The following is a 24,010-nucleotide window of genomic DNA, read 5'->3' as shown; positions in this document are numbered from 1 at the left end:
TTGAATAAATTGAATTTTTGAATGTAGATTGGTTTTTTTCTAATCAGTTTATTTGCATTTCTTTATCTTCTCACAGAACTGGAGTTTTTATTTTCGCTGTATTACATTTCACCCCCAGAATACTTTTATATTATTGATTAAATACCATTTTCATTAATTAGTTGTAATGTTTTGCGTTATTTGTACGCGCAAATCATTTTTTGTTTTATGATATTGGTTTGATTAGGAGAAATAAATGAAATCACTGGAAAATAAAAAATTGTTAATATTACTTTTTATTTTAATTTTTATATTAATTGTTTTATTTTATTTATACATTATAAATTATAAAATTGATTAACCATGTTAACACTAGGGTCGACGGGTTCTCTCTAAGCATAATAAAGCAGGGCAATCTCATAAAGAATTGCAGAGTGCTGCAAAGCCACCTTTAGGTTGGATATATGGCGATTTTTATCGTCCTTGGCATCGAATTTGGAGTGGTGAACCATACAATAAAGACATCCAGTATGTATTTGCATTTTAATTTTGTCAGATTACTGATTATTTATTGTGTTGAACATTTAGTCTTAGAAGGGAATATCCACCTTTAAGTTTGCTTGAGTTGCAGCGGCTGATTGACTTAGGTTGGATAGACACTAGTCTACCAATTGATTTAACAACGTTGTGCAATACAAGATTGTACCGGTGTGATCCATCTTTACGTCAGTTTGGTGTGAATTTGACAGAAGAGGTACTGCTTTAGGTGGGATGAATATGTATTTAGCATTCAAAAGTATTTCTCTAGGGAGCTGATAATTTCAAAGCTCGAGTAAATATTGAAGTGCAGTGGACGAATGAAGTTGCTATTGCTGCAGTAGAAAGGAATGGTGGCATTATTACTATGGCATATTTTGATCCACTTTCTTTGGAAGCTCTAACTGACCCGATCCGATTTTTCCAACAAGGTGTACCGATTCCAAAACGAGCTTATCCTCCGCTTGGCCTTATGAAACAATACATGGGTATTATAATTATAAAAGTGATTTTGTTCGCTTTGAAAAATTTATTTTTTAGATCCTAAAAATAGAGGATATCTTGCTGATCCTGAGAAGATTAAGGAAGCGCGCATAGAAACTATGCAAAAATATGGTTTTGCATTAGAAACGGATGTGGAAATGGATTCCGAATTTGCTATTCAAAAGACTCCTTTACAGATATTTTATGGTTTACATCCAGGCTGGGTTATCAGCTTAACTGATGAAAGCGTCCTGAAACCAAAAGACTGTGATTTAGTACATTATTATTCTTCTTAATTTATTAAACTGATAGTTTTGCATAGTTGGTAAAATAAAACAACAGCCCATATTACATTTGATAGATTAACTTGTTTTTAATGCATTGTTTTATCGTTTCACGCTAATGCACGTGGGTATCCAGTAGAACTGAAATACAAAGCAGTTCGAACAGTTGCTTTAGCAGAATGAGTTATTAACGCATCTCGTGAATCATGCATTGCAAGGTCCCTCAAATACGAATACACATAAAAATATATATAGCAGTTGTTTTTTGTAAGGGAAAAGATGAAACAGTACTTCCCGCAGTGATGGTAATTAGATTTTTATTAGTTTTATTAAATAACAATAATATATATTTTATTGCCGAAGTGATATTTTAAAAATATTTTATAATGCAACTGCAAACCACCTATAGATGCGGTTGAATTTTATTTGTTTCTCTGCATTTTTATTTATCGTGAATTTATTTTGATTTTTATTTCAAACAGTGTGTAATTTATTTAGGAAAAGCGCAATACCGTTTCCATCATTTATACGAGAAAATTCACAGACAGTATAAATTAATGATTTGCATGTGTAACCAAAATAATGATAAATATTGTTACAAAAGGCATAATTACTAATTCTGTCACTCGTGTTTATACCTGTTAAATAAATTAAAAGAAATAATTTATAAAATGTTACTTTTAATCTATTTTATTCTGTTTATGACGTATTTATATTTTAACTTTTATAAACGTGTACTGTAGTTAAATTATATTTTGCTAAAGATGTAATTTTTTAAATAATTTTTCATAGTTCAAAATGAATATTTAATTTCATTTTAAACATTTATACATATATTTCAGTTGCATAATTTATTAAATTTATTTCAATGAATGATGCAACAGCAAATCTCTCAAAGGGTTTTTATGAAATACAGTATAACGGTTGTTTACTTGCTTTATTTGTGCGAAGATCATGGTGGTCGATTTCCGGGTACTTTCTTTTGTCATCAATGTTTATCCGTCGGGTGTATTCATTTTCCACCTCATAGTCAGCATCCAATAATTGTTTATTGTTCAATAATTTTGTTTGATGTTATTCATGAAAGTTTGTTAACACTTTATATTTAGTTGTACCGTTGAAGTGACATATTTTTGTATTTGCTTTTCAAATTTAGGGAAGCTATCAGTTTTGTTATTTATTGTTTTACATTTGACAAGCTGATCAAGCAGGCAACACCCGCGTGTTATCACATTTAATTAACAACACGGTTTTGATTCGTTTACGTTACATTTTAGTGCGACAATTTATTGTGCTATAAGATGAGTCAAGCTCAGCGTAGGCTGTTGAGAGATTTCAAAAGGTGAGTTTTATTTTTAAATTTTATATTTGCATTAGTTTTTTTTCCATAGCTTATACTGTAAATATTTAAAGATAAGAAGCGTTGATGTAATTTTCAGCATAAATTAAATTTATTTCTTTTTGTTTAGACTGTCAACTCAGTCTGTTTATGGTGTAAGCGCAGCACCCTCCTTGGGTAGCATTTTTGTATGGGAAGCAATTGTATTTGGGTATGTAATGAAATATGCGTTACTTTAACAGTATATTTCAACTTAAATTTAGTCCACCAGGTACACCTTATGAAGATGGCACATTCAAGTTGCAGTTGAAGTTCACTGAAGATTACCCCAATCGACCGCCCCAAGTGAAATTTCTGAGCCCGATATTTCATCCAAATGGTGAAAGTGATTTTAAAAGAATTTTTCATGCAATGATAACAGACTGTGCTGTAGTGTACGTTGATGGGTCCGTCTGCATGGACATTTTGCAGAGTCGTTGGTCGCCAACTTATGATGTGTTGGCTATATTGACATGCATTCAAGTAAAATTTCCAGGTTTTATGTTGAATTTCATTTTCTTACTTCTGCCTGAGAAAGTGATAAAGCAAATGCATTGATGTTCTTAATTTATGAATATTTTGTTTTCATTAGTCGCTGTTGAATGAACCGAATCCGCATTCACCGGCGAACCCTACTGCAGCTTCTTTATTCCAGAACAATTTTACAGAATACGCGAATCGGGTTCGCACTGAAGTGGAGAATTTGTGGCTGCATTCAAGCGATGTTGAAAAATTGAAGGGTAATGAAGGTGAATAAATAAAAGTTAAATGAAAGCTGTTTTTTTCATTAGAAATAGGATTGCTGGAAAGTTCGGAAACGAGTCAGGAAACTTCACAAACGGAAAGTGGTGATGGTAATGCGGAAGGGAATGTTAATGCCGGTGCTGACCAGAATGAAGAGAATACCCACGAAAACATGGAATCAGATAATGCCGGTGCTGACCAGAATGCAGAGAATACCCACGAAAACATGGAATCAGATAATGCCGATGATTCAGAGAATCCTGATAATTAGAAGGATTTATGGCATTTATATGTGAAAACTTGAATTAAGTAAAATGAAGTTTGGTGATTGTTTTTCTACAGTATGGCTAATTGTTTTGCTTATTTTTAATGATAGTCAGTAAGAAAATAACACTAATTTCATCTCAGTAATTTTCAGCAACAGAACTTAAAAATTTATCAATAATTAAAACAAAGAATGTATTTTTTATATACTCAGTGAACTCTGAATAATTATTGTAACGCTCGTGTTTGCTTGTGTTGACTGGTGCTTGGTGATTTCTGCTTCACTAAAACTTAACGAAACAACACTACACTTAACCAAAGAGGTTGCCTGAGCAAGAAAGCTAACCATATATAAATGATAAAAACTAACCCATGTCATAACTAACTGTACATATCCGTTATTGATCTTTAAGTGCAATTATGCGTGCAGTATGTTGAGACGATACATATAATAACATATGCTGCAATATCTATAAAGCTTTGCAATAATTTTCAAATAAGTACACAGTTATCATTAATTATCTGAAGACCACATAGCCATAAACTTTTTTAATTAAAAAAAAAATTTTTTCATTTTTACTACAATTTTTGATGAAGCAGTTATTAAATTTAAAAGTTAGTTTATAAGCAGCTGTAAGTTAATGTTAATAATGAATGTGCGATAAAGCATAATTTTTGCTGAACAGAGAGAGGGCTGTGTTCTGTTTCAAAAAATTGAGACGGCAATGGATTTGTAGCATAATTAAACCTTGTAATACAATTATGATAATCAACATTACTTAATCACTGGGTGAATTATAATGAATCAATCAAAAAAAGTAGAAAAGTTGTGTACATAGGCAAAACTTCATTCAATACTGTAACGAATTGAAGCAGGTGTAACTTTTGAAAAATATATTTAAATTTTAGTCATTTACTGAACATATATAAACACAAACATTTTGATTTTAACGTCGTCAATTTGTATAACGCACAAGCAACAGGTAAACAAATCAGAACAAAGTAATTGATGTTTTATTGCTAAAACAATTTTTATTATTACTAATTTAATGTGCTTTTGCATTAAACAAGTTTCACATTTTTGACTTGTATTTTTCTTCAACGTTTACGTTAAAAATGTAATTCAAGAATATGAAAGGAAAATTAATATTATGCGATGTCGTGGAGCGCAGTTAGATTAAATCAAACAAATGACATTAACTGCTCTAACACATATTGTCTGTTTCAAAAATATCGCAACACTATCTCTGCAAATCAACTCATCCGTAACTGACACCCCATCATTCAATTGTACATCCTGCGTTTGATTATTCATTATAATTTAATTTTAGCATTATTCTTGCTCATTTAGAATTGAGATCTACTACACGCTTAGCGTATACTGCCTGTCTGTTGCGGAAATTCAAGTCGCCTCCAAATCACCATGTCAGTTTATTTAATTGACCGAAATAGCTTTTAATTGCTAACCGCTGAAGGTTTCAACTAGAAAGTTGCTTATAATCACACTTTCGCATTTGATTAAAATATTTTCAGAACAAATTTCAAATTTCCGGCTGGGTCATATTTTTCTTTGATGCCCACTGTCCGACTGAATCTGTTTTTGCGCCAACTTTTCCATGAATTTGTAATTATTTAACGTTGGTTCGATTTTTCTGTCAGTTTCCACTGTCCTTTTTTTGTTTTCAAATCAACACTGTAAAACTATTTTCTGTATATATTTACTTTTTCAGAATTTTAAAAAATCAAGTGCTACTACTAATAATAATACAGTATTTCTTGATTTGCAAGTTTTACTTATATTTACTCTCACTTAATTTGAGCCAGCTATATGAATGTACGACTACTGGTATCTTTAATTATCAGTAGAAATGAAGGCGATGGAAATTTGCATGTGAGTTCAAATTTATTTGCTTTATGAGCTTCATTTGGAATAACTGCAGAGTGATGGCGTGTGATGACTGCGGATTGGCGTTTTCACTGCTAAACCGGAAAACCATCAAAATCAGTTTTTCTTTTCTTCGTTTTATTGTTATTTCTCAACAATTACTCATCATTTTTCAACGTATCACAAACAGAAGATGGACTTCCAACGATGTGAAGGCACCTGTTTCTGTAAGTTGCATTTTTTTTATTTTGATCATAATTCCTGAAAAATATAGTTCTCAATAGATGTCCACTTTGAAAATTAATGATATAACTAAATAACATATAATGGCGAACGGATACAGGATCTGAAATTTTTTCAAATTTCACGTGTTGCCAATTTGTTATAGTGTGCAGTAATTGTAGTGGCCAATTGTAGATCATATACTATGCAGTGCAATGTTTTAATGTTTGAAATCAGCGGCCATGATAATTTGATTTTTTAATGTTACATTGCCAACATGGCGTTGCTATTCATTTTCTCAAATATTGATAATTCAGCGTTTACATTAAGCGTTTACTCATAAATTAGGTCAAACAACACGTTATATGCGCCTCATTTATCTATTATGCAAATTAAGCAAATTAGTGCTTTCTTATTTGATTAATGTGGCTAACAGTAGTGTCGTACAATTAATTTCTACCCATTTCATAATTTTTTTCTTTAAAGCAATTTGTTATTATTATCGTTATCACTGTTATCATTGCATTTATTGACTTAAAATATAACTTAATATATTTTAATTAATGAGACCAGTTAAATGAAAAATAATTGCTATAAATTAATATTATACGTAGCGTTGGGCATTCCTTAATTTCATGACTTGCATATTTTATATAAATTCTTCTTCATTCAGTTTGATCTAATTGTGCAGTTAAAATGCAAATTAAAAATGGACGTTGTCTCATCAGAATGTATGAAATTGTGACAAATAACGAAGAATAAATAGTTAACGAAGATTAAAATGGCTTGACAAAACCTCAAATAAATATATACCACCCCGTGAAATTTTCGAAAAGGTTAGCTATGCAAAATTCAGTACACTATTTTAGCGCTTAATCATGTTGCATTTTCAAATAGATCATGTTCCAGCAACTTCATAATTTTACTTTAATTATTTTACATTTAATGTAAATCTTTACTTACAATATTAGTAAATCATTACCAATTTCATCTACCTTTACAATAATTTTGGCTTGACATACATTAATATGCAACCACAATATTAAAAAATGTTTAATTCAATAAAACATGTTAAAAGCACTTCATCCACAGTCATTTTTTGGGAGATTTCCAGCTGAACATGAACTTTCAAATGTATTTCCAGCAGTTTGGCGTTTATTTTCAGCATTTATGAAAGCTAAAAGCATTGCAAACACGTGAATTATATTACATAACATATGCATCATAATTACACAACATCATGATATATCTTCTGTTTTTAAACACTGAACTGCTTTTACCTGTCAGTATTAAACCAACGGTTAATGTCACGATCATGCTGATGTTACCAGCTAGAACTGAAAATCGTTGCAGTATTTGACCAACAGACATTGTTAAAATGACACCAAAAACCTTTAATAGTATTATTTTAATATGTTCATTATTTAATTTTGTAAGCGCAATTTTGTACTTGAGCTGATCCATTCATTATTCCGGAGGTAATACCTTCTGATATGGGATAAGTTATTTCAGCGGCGTATTCCAAGCCAAGTGGCAAATAACCCGTCATGGAAAATCTTTAAAATAACCAAAAAATGTTTTAAATATTGACTTTGCGTTGTAATACTTTTATTACCCTAATATTGAAGCGGCTAAAAATACAATTTTGATGGAACCTTTTTCAATGCATACCGTATAAATGATCATACCAAGTAAAGATGCTGCATAGGTAATTGTTACAATAAATCTAAAGAAATATTAATAATGCAAATCGAATATATGCAATGAAATAAATATGTGCGCTGTATTACTTGAACATTTTAGTCTTATCAAGCCACCAGCCGCAAAGCACAGATCCCAGTAAACCGGTCAAAATGATAAGTAAACCGACAATTCCGATATTTTTTTCTTCATTCTGTCTATGGTGTTAAAAATGCAAATTTGATAGAAAAAATAACGTTCGTTTACGCATACAGGAAAATAAGGCAACAGCGTCTGATTGAGCAAAGTTGATACTGCATAAAAGGCACCAACGTTGAGCCCTAAGATCAAAACATCTGGTTATCGAATAAAAGATAGCAATAATAAATTAATTGCTTAACAAAATGTAAAAATTTCAATGTAAATGGAATTAAACTTCTCTTGGGCTATAATTATTGCACAAAATTTTCAACAAACAGCATTTTAAATTTAAATTGCAGGATTCATTCAAAATTCAGAAAAAGTAAATTTAAGATGCATTTTAAAAGATATGAAATATATTTATAACTTGATAAAATCATTAAACTTTGCTAAAGCAAAACGTTAATACCATATGTGAAGGCTAGCTGTACAAATGATGCTTGCTTTGCCAAAGAGTATACAGACTGTTTGAATTGTCCTTTTGTATATGTCGAGTTATCGATGAGTGACTGCGCAATACTGGGAGGAAGTGGAGGACGTTCTGATACACCTAATAATAAATGCAACAGTTAATGTTAATATCAAATCCAGTAAAATTCAGAGCATATTTATATGTAATTAAAAGCATACGAATAAAATATAAATAATTATTACCTAACAGGACAGCTAAAAATACAGTAGAAGTAAGAGTGGCTGTCAAAAAATAAAGATTACGCAAGCCATAAGTAATGTCTTGTTGAACTGTTGAGCTGTGCACAAACAATGTGGGAATCAAAAACCCTAAAGCTATTCCAACCTAAAAAAATTTCTCATAAAAAATAATTTTCACTTATTAAATATAAGAAATAAATCTTTTCTAAAACGCAGTTAAACATGCACTTGCATTGGTAATAAATTATTGCTTTTTACCTTGAAATTCATTACTGAAATGAACTCAATGAATTGTTAAGTAATGAAAAATCAATCAGCAAATTGTACTGAGAGAAGCATCTTTTAATGTTTTGACAAACAAATCACTTTTAAAATAATATATTAATGAAGTAAAATAAACGTTCCAAAACTGTTTTAACATCTCAATGATGTGAATATTTTGAATTTTAAAATAAATTTACTCTTGATTTTCAAACTATATATGCAAAAATAATTTTGATCACCGCAAAAGGTACATAACATACGTCCAGTATGGCAATATATGCACTTAAATGCAAAAAATTAACATTATTCATTGCACTTTCAATAAAAGGTAACTTTATTATCACACATTAAAGGACAAGAAATCACAAAAGAATATTCATGCATTAAATGTAAAAATATTGCAAAACATCCACAATTGTAAATTTCATTAGCTGAATATAAAATGAAATTAGAAAAAGCTATAAATGTGCACTGTTTTCCACCGTTCCCTTATGATATTTACGTTCATGCTATTAAAATTCCCAACAACCGCAAGTTCAAAAAAATTAATTACAAATATAACTTTTTTATTTTCTGCAGACAAGTTATTATTATATTAAATGGTTTTGTGAGATATTGTGGGATTTTGTTGCTGAGCAACATTTGCAGTAAACTGAAAATAGGATTACCAACGTTCAGAGGATTATTTTCAGACATTAAATTTACAAAGTTGGATCAATTTTTGTTGTCGCGGTTTTCGCATTTTACTTTGAAATACCTGAATTTGAAAGACAAATGCAAATCATAGTTTCTAAGCGAGCCTAATGCACAATGTCTGCCCGTATAAATTTAGCAATCGATTTTCAAACAACTATAACTCTTCTTCTACTTTGCCTATAATGGATCATCGAAATTAAATGGGCGAAAAATTGCTTTGATCAATATACTGAATGCATGCTAGTACTCTGCTCCAAGCGCCACATGCCGCTTTTTACAGAAGTATGAATTCGACAACAATTAATCAAAACACTGATTAAGCATGAAAATTCTTTCAATAGTTTAATTATTTCAACGCCAACAAGCAATGTATCATACGAGCAGTTATTTATAACTTGTATGTTCAACAAACTATTTTTTTAATGACAAGCAAACTGAAAACAAGTTTAATTTTTTTAGATATTACCAAAATAGAAACAACCAAAAGTAAACTGAAAAAAAACAAGCCATTTATAAATAGAACATACTCGATAATAGAACAATGCTATTTTGAAAATCAAATTAAATAATTAAATTCAATCATAAATCATGAATGCATCCATTGATATTATTACCTCATGAAGAGCTTATCGAAATTAAAAAACATTTCGTATTAATTATTTAGGCACTTTATTTATGGACGCTTATTGGAATGACAAGTGGTATTTTCATTTTCCGTTGTAAACATTCAGTTTGATTATGATTTAGCAACTAAATTTCCAGTTTAAACTTAAATTTCAAATTAGAACGCATTTCTGCAAAACAAAATCTGTGAATTAAATTACATTGAATTTAACTTTTTAACGAAAGTAACTGTCAAACGTAAGAAAGGAAAAATAAACGTACAAAAGTAAAACAGACGAAACAGTAAAGCTCACATTAAATTACACTTTCGAGATTAAGAAGGGAAAACTTTGCAAAGACGCTTCAGGGGAGAGAGTTCAACAAAATTCATCGCTGTTTTTAAAAAATAAAAAACAAAAATTAAATATCATGAAAAATCCCACGACTACCAAGTAAAATAAAAACTTATTCAACAGCAATATGTTTTGCTTGATCGATCAGTTCAGATGCTTTTCACCATTGTCGCCGATTTCGGTTTTCTTCACCGAAACGACAGCCAAGATTGCATCTTATCTCAATTTGCAAAAATAATTACGCGTTTTATGCTTTAATCGATGAAAGGTTACACAATGAAGTAACGTTAATCTTTGTCAATAATAATGCTTTCCTTTTCTGCATCATCCAAATCTATTTTATATGTCAGATGTAAAATACATTTGCAAAACATGCACGACTGGTGAAATATGAGCAAGAGAACGTTTGTTCAAAGCGGTGTTTATTCAATTTTATCTGTGCATAATTTTCAGTACAATTTATTTGATTTTTGATCAAATAAAATATGAAATAACTTTTCCCATGCTACTAGTTTAAAATAAAGCTGCTTCAAGTCTTACTTTCAATGTAAAAATGTAAATAGCAGACGACAAACAGTTTGATAGTAGATGTTTCTTAAATGTATTTGCTGAAACGAACAATTAGAGAGCAGTTGAAATTGTGTTATAATTTATTACAATTATTAATTAACGAGAATTTTAATAAACAGAAATGAATTGCTGTTTCTAGGTAGATGTAGTAAATTTTGAAAACGCTTTTTCATCATCATCATCAATTACTCAACATCCGGATTAGAAACGAGTAACTATTTCAGCTTAAATGAAGTCGTTGTGTATTGTCAGTTTGAAAAAGCATATTGAATAGAATATTTAAAACCGCTTTCAAAATGATTTGCACTGCAATAAAGCACCTCATCGGTTCATCTGTTGCAACGGAAACACATTGCAACAACAATTATTTATTGCAGCACACATTATTTACCTGTTTAACTAACAGCCATTCAGTGATAAAAAAATGCTTTTCTTTTAACAATATCTATTTTTGATAGAAATATAGATTACTATGTAAAATTGTATTTCAAAACAAATGCAAACATTCACAAAAATGATATGCAAACTAAAAGTGATTAATAACATACTGTTTCAATCGTGTTGACGCTCTAATAAGGAAGGAAACCAATTTTTTGAAATGCAACTGCTGAAAGCTACGCAACTGAAAGCAAAACTAAAAGTTGATGAAGAAAATTCCATTGACGATTGGTGTAAGTTTCATTTATTATATGCGAGCTCGTTAGCTGCTTCAAGCATGATCGATTACTGACAAAAATTTCTTATGCGTATAATTTGAATCTGCATGCAAAATCCCCTGAATCGCTAGTCAGCAACTATGTGAGTAAGCTGCAGTTTTTATATTTATATTGAGAAAAACAACTTGAAATTTTAATAAAGCATTTATTCCATGTCACGCCTGTTTTGGAGACCGTGTGGGACAATGGGTGACGTCAGTTTTACCTGAACACATTTGAAGCAAAGCTTTAGATGCTGGTCAACTTTTCATAGTTGTCTTGTGTGTCTGATTGACAGCAGCGTGTAATTTTTCCTTCAAAATTTATTTTCCCCCAGAACAGTTTGAAAATAACGAGCAAATGTTTTGTGAAACATAATCGTTGTTTATCAATTCTAACGGAAGCAACAACAAGTAATTAACTCTAAAAGTGTAGAATTAATTGATTCACTTGTCTTGCTAATCATTTTAAAGTGCACAGCTCGTTTTACATGTTTATCAGCTTGCTGAAACACAAAGATGGTCGTTTCTGTTTCCAATTTTTAAATATAAGCCGCAAACAAGTATGCTACCAAAATTAATTACATTTATCAACATCTTTTCTGTTCAAAAAAATGTTTGCAAAACGATTCGATCAAATAAAATGCCAGGTAAGAAAATACACCCCCTTCGCATGTTTTCAGTAAAGCAGTGAACTTTCAACTAATAAAGTATTCAAAAAATTACAATACCATGTCTTTCAACATTTTAATTGTATTCCCTCGATCATATTAACCAAATGAAATGTCAAAGGCAAATGCCAAGCATAGAGTATAGCAGTAGTTATTACATAACTATTACATTATGCTATGCTATTTTTATTATTATCATGACGCTATTAATTTGCCATCTAACAACAATAGTTTTTCCTTTTACTGCTTATGTTTAATTTTGTACGAATAACACAGTTTGAAATTCTCCATCAGTCTCAGTAACATTATCCGTGCAATATATTTACTTTCTAAAAATAATACACTACATTGTAATATTTATAATTAAAGATGGGATAGCTCAGATGCATTCATAAAACAATATCAGAAAATATTTTTACAGAAAATCTACTTTTGGTTAGTATTAGATGACATTCGATGCAAATCATCCAGTAAGATATTTGTAAAAGAAATACAACAAAAACCACAATAACTTTTTAACATATTCAGATTTAATGCTTATCACAAGAACGACATTTGTACTTTTATTATGACTATTATTATCTAATGAAATGTTGTATTAATGAAATTGATTTATAAAAATTCTTTGTTTGACATTTAAGCATACCTAAAAGCAAAACATTTTTTACGCAAGTTTACAGCATAGCTCAGATCTAGGAAAACCATATTGTAAATAAAGCAAGTAAAAAAGCCTTCCTCTAATTCCTGAAAGTGTATAAGCGATTTTATTAGTCGCGAATTCATCATAAAGAAGTGAAAATGCATTTCAGCAATGAAATTTCATAAACTTCTACATCAATAAACGCCGGAAACAAAATTGTGATTAATTACTTAAATGTGAATTGACATTCCTTATTATTAATTAGCAATTTGCTCATGTATAACAATTTTCTGTCCATCTTGACAGCTAAATGTATAAAGTAATGCATTGTTGGGATGTTGTTTTGAATGATGATTTTTTTTTGATGAATGAATTTTTGATTGATGGATGGTTTTGATGAGTGATTTTAAAATTAGATAAACCGTAAAATACTATCAAAAGATAAGCATAAAAATAAGCATATAGTTTGAATATTTTTATCAAAAATTTTTCTTATGATTTTATAAGGGTAAAAATTATTTGAGCAGAATAATTAGTAATATATTATCATACCTGATTGCCGAACACTCCTATCGCGGTAGCTGTGGAGACTTCGTTACGGCCGAACCAGACGGCAGCTAATTTCGGCGGAACGCAAAGTATAAATATCTGAGATGATCCAACAATTGTCTGACCAAGAAATGCAATAGCGAAACGCGTCGGAGCAGCTGATGTGCACTTAATCCAAGAGCCTAGACAATTTCCAAAGGAGCCTAAAATAAGCACCAAACGTAAGCCGTAGCGATCCATCACCCAAGTAGCCGGTAGAATGAGAGGAATATAAGCTATCATGTAAATAAGTGAAGTCCAGTCGACGGCAGTGTAAGAGACATCATAATAATCGACGATCACATTTCCAACTGTGGCATATTGGATCCATTGGAACGAATTGGACATAGACAGCATGCAAAAAATTGTCAACACAATCCATCTGCGCTTATACAAGCATGGTTGTACAGGAGTGGATTGTTCTTTCATTGTTGATGTTTGCTTTTGCAATTCTGTATCGCCTTGCAATTTTTCATCAGAATCTTGCAAAGATGTTTCGCACTGCTCTTCCCAGGGTGCATGCAGTTTGGCTTCACTCATCTGCCCACTGCTAGTTAACTGATCGTTTGAACCGCTGTAAAAAGTTTCATATAAAAAACAAACAATAAAAAACAATAAAAATGAACGCTTCAGTTGTTTGCTGTAGAACCAGGGGCTGGAACAACACGCGCGCCAGCTGTTGCTGGCAACAACTAGCTTAGTCGGTTAACTAACTTGCTAGCTATATATATTTTGCAATTCTTTACGAAAAGAAGCAAGCTTATTTGTGCTAGGCGAAGAATATCGATCAACGATAAAAGCAGAAAACTCGCGACAGCGCATCACTGTCAGCACAGCTTGCTTCTACCGCTTTCTTAAAAATTTCCTTGCACTTGTCCAAGTTGCCCTCCAGAGTTATATTACCTGTATGATAGTAACACGCCTACAATGTTGAAAAGCCAACCAGTTGCGCATACCGGCCAGAAAGCAACAATTGCTGGCTAATAGCGCCACCTATTGTTTAAATTCATAATTACCAAGTAGGATTCAGCGTTCAGAGATGTTGATAAGAAGCTGTTCTTCATCGTTAGTAAGAAATTTTGTTCTTTCTCTTAATCTTCTGCTTTATCAACCGTTCTCACGTTAACAGCTTGAGCAAATCATCATCATTTGATTACTTGATGATGAAAAATTAATTATGCTTCATTTAATGAAACATAAAACATGGCGTATTAATTTTTTTCGAAATGTATATTATATATATATATATATATCACAAAAAATTTTCTTCTCAAATTTCTCGTCAAGCAGAGCCAAAAGCATTTCAAAAAAGCACGAAAAGACTAACTAGAATGATAAACGACTGACTAATAGTTAAATATATATCCATGCACACATATTATATGTCTCTGCTTTAGTTTAATAATTACTCATTAGCGATGTTTTGCAGTTGTTTTGAGAAGCACAATCTGACGTTTGGATGTTTCAAAAATAGCCATTTCATTTGTGAAGAAGCTTCGTTTATTCATTTTGCAAGAATTTTGCGCAAATGCATTTATAAGATAAAATAATTTTATAGCAGTGGTTATAACTAGCCGACTGATGATTTTGTCTCAGTTAATTGGACTTTTAACTTTGAAGAATGGGGTATATATATATCTGCATATGTTTTTTTCCAACAAGAATGCTTTTTATTTTGACCATGAACTAGAAAACCTGTTACATAAAGAAGATAGCATCTTTGATGTTTAATAGCGAAACGTGATTTCATAATTTTATATAATTGCTCGTAATTGATAAGAATGGAACGTAGTTAAAGTAAATAAATTAAAAGGCAAAGTTTAATAATTGATTATGAAAAGCTTTCTTGGCTTTCTACAGGTTTGACGTCACATTTAAAACTTTTTCACAAAAAAGAGCTTCCGTTACGTGCACGCAAAGAAGAGTCAGCAACATTGACAACTGTATTTCTTTTAGCAAAAGTAGCACGCATGGCAAAAGAATTATTCTGTTTATTCGAACAATAGATCGCATGCGAAATATTGTTCATGAAAAATTATTAATATCATAAAATGGAATTTTGATAAAATTTCCATTAAAATGTAACAAGATGAGACTGGAAAAGTGAAAATGGTGAACACATTAGAAATAGATTTTAAAATAGAACTAAGCGATCATTGAATTGTTAGTTTGATGTAAATTAGTCAGATTTACTGAATAATGGTTAAAAGCATGTAGCTCTTTCTTTTTCTCACTATCTTTCCCTTTTTTCTTTTTCTATTGATCGAAGAACTCAACTCAAGTGCATTTGGATGTTCCTTGCCATAATGGGGAAGTAACAAAATTTATTATATGTAAATTTTTTCAAGTTAATTCACGCAGATATTATGATAATGCTGTATAATTAAAAGCACGATGGTAATAAATTTAAATAAACAAATATACTTACTGTTCAACTCGCCTTAAACGAAATACCACACGAAAATTTGGAAGCATTGCAGAATTTATCTTCATCTTCAAAGTAAATATCAGCATTATACATTGATTGCGTAAAAAAACATTATGATTGTTCAATTTTTTCATAATTAGCATGCATGAAAATTAAGCATATTCATACATTATAAAAATGCATATTCAGTTTTGCTACATGAATGATATTATATAATCAAAGCAATTAATGTTGAATAAAGTTTACAGATTTAACTACAGAGCATTAATTCAGAACAGAAATAAGAAATATAATATATGCCACTGATAAAGTTTGGGTAGAATTCATTGTTTTGTTTTAGGAAAAAATTTTTTTAGCCGAAGTGTTTTTCATTATTTTTTAAATATAACTTACAAGGAAATAATTAAAATTAGATTCGACATTTTGATAAAGAATGAAAATGCAATTAATCATTTTTAATTACTGTGGAAAAAATAAATGCTATGAACTAACTTACCATAATGTTTGACACTGTGAATAATAAAATGGCCTGTTGAATATAAGGCTAGTCAAATTGTTGCTTTAAGGAAAATCTTAAAATTTTGAAATTGAATTATAACACTGTGCGCATTTATATATTATGCATTGAATTATAACACATCTTCAAATGTGCAATACATTCATTTTATTTTCCTTATGTATATAATTATTACGTTTCAAGAAAGTTCTTGATTTCTTCCATAATAACGCAGTATTTGGAAATTTTCACAATTTTTCAGTCGATAGATAAACTGTAAAGCATTTCATGGAATTTTTATAAAACTAAACTGACTCACAAAAAATGTTGCAGAACAACAATATTGAGCATGAAGTGATTACTGGTGATTTAATAAAATTTTTAATTCCCATTTAAAGCTAGTATCCGTTCATGTTACTCATTGAAACACAACTCAAAGAAAAAGATAACTACTTGAAAATTTTTACTAAATGGTTGTTGTGGGAATTTTTTTTTTGTAAATTCATTTGTAAATTGCATATTTTAAATATCAGAGTTGATTTCTTAAAATTGTATTCATTGAATTTTGGAAAAATTTTTGCCAATTATTTGTGAATAATAATATTCAAATAATTTGTATTTTTCAGGTCAAATTTACTGAATTTTGACTTGATCAAAAAGCGGAAAACTCAACTTGAAAGTTATGAAAGTTAGTATCACAAACCGAATGATTCCCCACGCAACTGTAAGCAAGCAATTTATATTTATTCATTTATTATTGCATGATTGTATCTGCATGATCAAATTTTTTTAATTAAAATCCTGTTTTTACAGTCTGAAAAATCGTGCTTCATACAGAATGGAAAAAGTTCTTCAGCATAAATAGTCACATATAAAAATCTGAAAAAATATATAATTGAAAATTGTACCATCGTAGTCATTTTTATATCAATATGAGGCAAATGAATGAAACGCAAAAGATGCCAAGCTAAATTCATTGACCTTTTTTTCCATTCAAATGACCAGTGTCCAGTTGACCAACCTGATGTCAATAACCTTAATCAATGTTAAAACTATGAAATTACATTTCAGTTTCCCAGTCGATGAGTATTACTTATCTTCGTGGTGTTCAAAATGAAACCAAAGCTTCAGTCTTCAGGCATTAGTTCAGAAGTACATAAATCTGCCATTTTTGGACAGATTCTCAACATCTTAACACTGATATTTTTGGGAGTATTTTTATCAGCTTTTAATGTTCGCTTGCAAAATAGAAAAGATGATGTGGCAAATCGAGTAGAATTACTATTGGTGAGTAATTTTAATAACAGAACATTTTGCTAATTGCTTTATTATTAGAAATTATCTGATGGAATCTGGAGTGATGTAAAAGATTTACAGCACAGTAGAATACAGAAAAGAAGCTTCATAACGGTTGACAAAAATACTCAGTGCACAGGTATGTGTTTCTGATTTCAAGTACAGCGATTCAGCTTTGTGATTTACATTAGGATGTGCAACAATGAACTGTCTTCCTGGACCACCTGGGCCACAAGGATTTCCTGGTAAGTTATATTTCATATCAGTAATAAAAATGTTCAATTTCAATGCTTTTTTGTCAGGCCAAGATGGTCGGCCAGGAATAAATGGCCAGCCTGGAAAGCCAGGAGTAAACGGCCTTGATGTACCAGGTGAACAAGCAGTCAGATATCCGTGTCAAATATGCCCTGCTGGTCCGAAAGGTTTTCCAGGAGAAACGGTACGTCCTCAAGACACATTATCATATTAAGTCAATCTGTATATTTTATTTTATTTTATTCATGCAGCATATGTTTAGGGTAATGAAGGAATTCCAGGACCTCCAGGAATTCGAGGACCGCCGGGACAGCCGGGTAAACCTGGAATTCAAGGTTCACCTGGAATTAACGGTCCTCGTGGAGCTAAAGGTCCGAAAGGAGTTCAGGGTGCTAAAGGTTTGCCAGGAGATGATGTATGTCTCATTTTAGTTTTAAGATACGTTTTATAATTGTGACTTATAATTAGGTTGTGGGTGGTAGAGGAGAAAAGGGTCCAGTTGGACCAAGTGGACCTTGTGGACCTCGAGGTTATCCAGGACGTCCAGGAATACCATACATGAAACCAGGTATGTTTGTTTACAGCAATTTTTTTGTAAATAAAATCTGTTTTTTGCGTGCAGGATTACCAGGTGATCAAGGAGCACGTGGTCCAAAGGGTCATCCAGGAAAACGAGGTGAGCTTGGTGAAATGGGAGAGAGGGGCCCACCAGGAGAAGCAGGTGATGATGCAGGGGAATGTCCAATGAGTTGTCAATCTTTGCCAGTTGTGGACGAAAAAGAAGCCAAGCCCCAAGTTAGAACTCTTTACACATTAGGACTTCCAATGATCGGTGGCTACGGATGAGCTGATTTCCTCTTTTGTTATTGTTCTTTATTAAAGATTATTGCATGCTATGGTATTCAAAAATACTAAAGTGAAAAGGAAATAAAATTTTATTTAGTTATCTCAAATTTATATGGCAAAGCGTTTTAAAAATCATTTCATCTTCATCTGTTTAGGACCTTCTATACCAAAATCTTTTGCCTAAATGTAAGAAATATAAATTATCTATAAAACTGAAAAAGATTTTACCTTTCTTCCAAGAGATTTCAACGTCACACAGACTGAAAATAAATCTCGGGATTCAAACAGATCAATAGTTTGAAAAGTCTCTTGGTCAGGCACACCAAAATCACGACATGCTTGTACAAATTGATGTATATTTTCCATATTGGCAAAATTTGTCTTGGATTGGTTGATCTTTTTTATTTTTCCTGGTGAGATGGCATTTATCAAACTAAATCATTTATTTGCATTATTAGTTAACACAAAGCTCGGTGTTGACGTACTTGCAGAGTATAGTTCCATCTCGCAAAGTTTTTGCAAAACTTTCATAATCACCATCAGTCGGGAACTCTTTTTTGGTAATTTGTTTAATCCACTCTAGCAAATGTTTCCCTTCTTCAGAATTGAATTTTCCTGCTTGCTAACGGATCGCAGTAAAACGTTGTAAACAAAATTCATGATATACGTGAAATTGATATGAATGTTTAAATTTGATTATTAAATGAAATTTACTTTGCTAAGTTAAAAAAAGCAAGATAAAGATGGATTTATTTTGACTGAGTAAATAAATAACTGTTTCAGCATAAACATTTTTCCTTTATCTTTATACAGTTAATAAGGTAATAAAGCTTATTCAATGTAAAATGAACTGCAGAATGCAAATTGTGAATGGATGCACTGCGTTTAATATTTGTAATTACTAAAAGCTGGTAATGAAAAGGTTTGTTGATTAAGACATTTAAATTAAATAATGCCATTGAAATGTCGTTTTATGATTTCTTATTTGTTTACCTTGTCTAGGACAGCTTGTCCTAATCCATATCCTCTCGGTCTTCTTGACATGTTTGAAAGCTTTTATTAACGAAGATATTTGACAAACTTTGGCTGCTAAACTGATTCGATTGATTTATATAAAAGCACCAGTGGGTGATACAAATGAAAAGCTAGCTGTTCCACAAATGAAAAGCATCCGTGTGAGTGATCATTCAACTAGCCAGAACTTTATTGGCCAGTAAAATAAATAACGGGCCGGTTCCTTTCAGACCGATTTGCAAATACTAGCAAATAGTAGATAAAACAACTCTGCGCAAGATAAAAATTTAGCAAATTGTCAATCCAGTTCCAACAATTTATTTAATAAATAAATAAACAGCAGAAAGTACAAAATCTGTTAGCAGAGGGTATTTTTTCAATGAATAGAAAAAAATTTTTTTACCGTAGCTTTTTTCATTGTTAAAAGTGTTCAAAGTTGAGAGAGGCGTTATTTAAACTACGTGCAAACAAAGTTGCTTTCGTCAAAGAACAAATTGTATCACTGGAAAACACGTCTCAAAGCTGGATTACATCATGATGGCTCCTGATCAGATGTCAGAATAAATGTTCTATTCCTGTATAAATTGAATCAGTTTTAGAATTTTTTGTTATTATTCTGAAATGTGTTTGCCCAATCGAGCTGAATTGCAAATTAAAACCTTACTGACAAGCACCGCTCATTGTTAGCACTGTTATTTTACCTTGGAAAACATCGCTAAAAAATCAAAGCATGAATTGTTGGATCAAAATGTCATTTAACATTTCAATTTAAACCATTTGAATTGTTTCCAAAAGCCGCTGTTTTTATACAGATATTATGAAATTTCATTCTGAATTCTTTATATGGTGAGATACAAGGACTTCCAGTACATTTGCATTCTAGTGAAGTTTTTTAGCTACTAAATATTATTTTGAACAAATTTATTTAGATGGCAATGACGTAAAATGAAGTATAAATGATGATAAAATTAATCTACAAATAAATAGATGCGACACGATAAAGCTACTGTTCCATTAAAATTAAAAACTGGAAGAATATAATAATAAGCAAGAGAGGTAGCAGGTCATTTTGCTTTGGCTTTGCATTAATGCCGTTGGCGGTATGGTGTGCGATGCATGCAAAAAAGAAACGCACTTATTTGCAGTGATGAAATGATTGGTCGGGTGATGAATTAAAAGGTGAAAAGATCTATTCTAATTTGTATTTGCCCAAAAATTCAAGTTTATTTTATTTGTACATTTAATAGCGTTTTTTCAGATTTTTAATTTTGAAATTTAATTACTGAATTATATATAAAACCCTGAATGTAATGCTATGAGAATACTTTGGCAATTCAAAAATTTTGATCATAGCTTATTGCTGACATAATGAAAAGCATAATTAAAAAAAATTTTATTTAATTGTATAAAGTAAATCACACCAAGTATTTATCTTAACTGCTTTGTTTAAATTTAAACAATTCTTTCAGCTTTAAACAATTTATGCTTAAAAGAAATAACTTTAAAACGCTATTGCTCAACGCAAAACTTGCAAAATAATTTTTATTTTGTTTTCATCCATCTTTGGCAATGGACAGTGGTCAACTTGCGGAAATTCAACCTGGAAGCGTCCTGTTTGGCCGTTTTGAAATGGTTAGGAAATTGGGCGTTGGTAGTTTCGGTGCGGTTTTTGAAGCAATTGACGAAGGGTCTGGACAACGAGTAGCTGTGAAAATAGAACTGAAGAAGTACGGAAGATATGGGAAAGGGGAAACCATTTTGAAAGAGGCTAAAGTAATGGAAGCAATGCAAGGTGTCCATCATTTTTTGGAATATTATGGGTGTGGCAAACAGCACGCCTGCCATTATATTGTAATGGAGCTCGCCGATGCAAGTGTAGCGAAACTGTTGCAGCGGTCAGAAATGGGCAAATTTTCTCTGTCAACGTCGGCATATTTTGCCTATAATTTTGTTGAAGCACTGAAAAAGCTTCACAAAGCTGGGTTTGTGCACCGCGACATTAAGCCAGCAAATTTTCTCGTCAAAAGAATCGGAACAGTCCTCAATGTATATCTGACTGATTTTGGAACTGCAAAGTCCATTGAAAATTATTGTGAAACGGTGAAGCCGCAGAGTAAGGTTCCATTTGTGGGATCAATTAATTATTCATCCCCCAACGTCCACATGGGGAAACCGTATGGCCCCGTCGATGACTTGTTTAGTGTGTTTTACAGTTTTTTGAAAATTAGCAGTGGGACTCTTCCGTGGTGTGGACGTTTCAAATCAATTGTAGCTGTACAAAAGTTCTGCATTTCCCCCACAGAACTGATTGGTTGCAAACCAGAAACTGTCTACCAGATTTATGAAAAACTGAGTTCTCTTGCTTATGATGATTCAATCGACTACGATTGGTTCATTGATAAGTTCAAAAGCTTGATGATTTCTGATCTATCTCCACTCGAAGAAATTTCTGAGTGGTTTACTGCCTAATTCTAGTGATATGAAATTTTTTTTAATGTTTTCTTTTTCAGAATAATTTATTTTTTTTTAAGCTTATCATCTTCTTTTGAAATGAAAATATAGTATTTTCACCTACTGTTGTCATCAGTTCACATTGTATATTATTTTTCATTTAATATTCTATTTTTCAGCAATTAATGTTTTTCTGGAATTGAATTTTATCATATTTCTTGATAATTTATGTTATTTTAGCTTATTATTTCAAATAAATTATAAAAAAATTGTCTTGGGAAGTTCTGATGATTATTTATCATTGACGCAGGGCGCAGACTTTTGCTGACATATTCAAACTGAATTATTAAAATTTTATAAATGAAATAAATAAAAACAAAAATAAAATATTTTCATTTTTTCGGCATAAATTTGTGGTGAATTTATTCTCGTGTCCTATTCATTTGTAATTTTATTCAGTTCAATTCAATATTATTTCGTGGTTGAAATAAATGTGCAGTTGTTATTATGATTCGTCTTTCACAATGCCATATAAATTAAAAAAATTAACAGATATTTTCTGAACGAGAAATTTTGAGTTTGTTTTTTTATAAGCACCTAACAGCAGCAATTCAATCATTTTAGTAAAAATTATTATGGAATTATAAAATGAAATATGCTTTTTATAAGTAAATTATTAATTATGTAATGCACAAATTCAATGTTTTTTATTTTAATAAAAATGCGAATACTACCAGTGGAGTGTTCAGTTACCAAAGAAATATCGCTATGACTAGTATGTACGTTATTGCTGCTGTAAGCAGTTGTTTCATAAATTAAAATTATTTATGTTTGATAAGTAGAAATAATTTTTAAACTAAGAAAAACTGCATTCAATAAATTGCTGAAACAATCCAACGCCGATTTTCATGGCGAGTATTTTTTTGAATAACTTACTGTGGTTATGAAATAAGTACTTGATTTTGTTTAATTCATTTGATAGTTCTGTAGGTGTGTATTTCTCGCAGATGCCAACGGCCTTTTTGTCAACTGCTTTACACTTGATTGTTCAAAGATGTGTAATGACAGTGATAAACTGGTTTTAACGAAAATTTTCTCTGCTTCTCTTCATGCTGTTTTGTTGTTTTCGTTTTTTTCTCTTTGAATTTCTATCAACCTCTCCAGCGTGTTGTGCATCTTGATTTGCTAGCATCGTTCGCGGAACAGCAGCAATGAACGCGATTATTTATTAATTTCATATTTTTAGATTTTATTTATCGTTGGGTCACTGAATAGCCATAATAATTTTTTTTCAGCCAAAATGGAAAAGGTGGTAAATATTTATCCAAATCAGCTTGCCTGCTGCAATGTGTGCAAGTAATGTGGTTGTTGTTTCAGGCCGGCGACGCATCGCTTTGCAGTCCGAAAGTTGGCAATGTCGCTAGTCTGGTGCGACGTATAAGCTCTGAATTGAAATCCAAAAGCAACGCACCCAGTGATCATTGTCGCAAAAGTAATTTGTGTGATAATTTTCAACACTGCAACGCGCATAAATAATAATTAATAATTGGAATCTTGCTAAAGGTGGTCAATTTTAAGTTTCGGAGTTTGTTTACAGTTGTGCGCTGTTGGTTGGAAAAAATCCTTCATTAGCTTGTTTTTGCTTCTGAAGCTTTCTCTCAATCGATGCTAGCCTGGCCATTGTTGATTGTCACGCGAACGCCCACCGCAGTTCTTGTCCAGTTCGGTTGCTTGTCTTCAGTTTTCTTTTCTGTCCCGCCTATATTCACGTTGATGTCTTTTTTTTTCTTGGTCTGTCTCCTTTGCCCGAAAGGTTTCATGCTTGCTAATTAGGCGA

At 31.3% G+C, this 24,010-nt stretch overlaps 7 protein-coding genes across 7 annotated transcripts; 4 read left to right on the top strand and 3 right to left on the bottom strand.

The window, feature by feature from the left end:
• Nucleotides 1-412: 412 nt before the first annotated feature.
• Nucleotides 413-1,295, top strand: Tsp_05221 (conserved hypothetical protein; the record flags this gene model as incomplete). Its single annotated transcript, XM_003371519.1, has 4 exons — nucleotides 413-507; nucleotides 568-733; nucleotides 788-1,004; nucleotides 1,057-1,295. Coding segments are annotated over 4 exons (717 nt in total), but the record flags the coding sequence as incomplete, so codon positions are not given.
• Nucleotides 1,296-2,188: 893 nt separating this feature from the next.
• Tsp_05222 (ubiquitin-conjugating enzyme E2 1) lies at nucleotides 2,189-3,676 on the top strand. The gene is made up of 6 exons (XM_003371518.1): nucleotides 2,189-2,329; nucleotides 2,561-2,625; nucleotides 2,753-2,833; nucleotides 2,886-3,144; nucleotides 3,254-3,410; nucleotides 3,453-3,676. Exons 1-6 carry the CDS (start codon nucleotides 2,189-2,191, stop codon nucleotides 3,674-3,676), a joined length of 927 nt encoding a protein of 308 aa, XP_003371566.1.
• Nucleotides 3,677-6,858: 3,182 nt separating this feature from the next.
• Tsp_05223 (feline leukemia virus subgroup C receptor-related protein 2) lies at nucleotides 6,859-8,578 on the bottom strand. The gene is made up of 9 exons (XM_003371517.1): nucleotides 8,567-8,578; nucleotides 8,312-8,453; nucleotides 8,067-8,207; nucleotides 7,714-7,797; nucleotides 7,567-7,663; nucleotides 7,392-7,502; nucleotides 7,227-7,332; nucleotides 7,057-7,168; nucleotides 6,859-6,953 (listed from the first exon to the last, which is right to left on the bottom strand). Exons 1-9 carry the CDS (start codon nucleotides 8,576-8,578, stop codon nucleotides 6,859-6,861), a joined length of 900 nt encoding a protein of 299 aa, XP_003371565.1.
• Nucleotides 8,579-13,056: 4,478 nt separating this feature from the next.
• Tsp_05224 (major facilitator superfamily domain-containing protein 7) lies at nucleotides 13,057-14,209 on the bottom strand. The gene is made up of 3 exons (XM_003371516.1): nucleotides 14,196-14,209; nucleotides 13,352-13,961; nucleotides 13,057-13,230 (listed from the first exon to the last, which is right to left on the bottom strand). The coding sequence occupies exons 1-3, from the start codon at nucleotides 14,207-14,209 to the stop codon at nucleotides 13,057-13,059; spliced, it is 798 nt and encodes a 265-aa protein (XP_003371564.1).
• Nucleotides 14,210-17,424: 3,215 nt separating this feature from the next.
• Nucleotides 17,425-18,708, top strand: Tsp_05225 (cuticle collagen dpy-7). The gene is made up of 7 exons (XM_003371515.1): nucleotides 17,425-17,598; nucleotides 17,647-17,746; nucleotides 17,799-17,852; nucleotides 17,910-18,046; nucleotides 18,125-18,277; nucleotides 18,331-18,430; nucleotides 18,485-18,708. The coding sequence occupies exons 1-7, from the start codon at nucleotides 17,425-17,427 to the stop codon at nucleotides 18,706-18,708; spliced, it is 942 nt and encodes a 313-aa protein (XP_003371563.1).
• A 132-nt stretch (nucleotides 18,709-18,840) lies between these two features.
• Nucleotides 18,841-19,752, bottom strand: Tsp_05226 (muscle-specific protein 20). Its single transcript, XM_003371514.1, has 4 exons — nucleotides 19,702-19,752; nucleotides 19,194-19,258; nucleotides 18,937-19,141; nucleotides 18,841-18,888 (listed from the first exon to the last, which is right to left on the bottom strand). Exons 1-4 carry the CDS (start codon nucleotides 19,750-19,752, stop codon nucleotides 18,841-18,843), a joined length of 369 nt encoding a protein of 122 aa, XP_003371562.1.
• A 1,539-nt stretch (nucleotides 19,753-21,291) lies between these two features.
• On the top strand, nucleotides 21,292-22,191 carry Tsp_05227 (putative Tau-tubulin kinase 1). Its single transcript, XM_003371513.1, has one exon. It carries the CDS (start codon nucleotides 21,292-21,294, stop codon nucleotides 22,189-22,191), a length of 900 nt encoding a protein of 299 aa, XP_003371561.1.
• Nucleotides 22,192-24,010: the final 1,819 nt, after the last annotated feature.

The sequence above is a fragment of the Trichinella spiralis genome (genome assembly GCF_000181795.1).
Source record: "Trichinella spiralis strain ISS 195 chromosome Unknown Scfld9, whole genome shotgun sequence".
In the NCBI taxonomy this organism is placed as follows: Eukaryota; Metazoa; Nematoda; class Enoplea; order Trichinellida; family Trichinellidae; genus Trichinella; species Trichinella spiralis.
The sequence above is the reverse complement of the archived record's forward strand: the minus strand, read 5'-3'. Positions and strand labels throughout refer to the sequence as shown.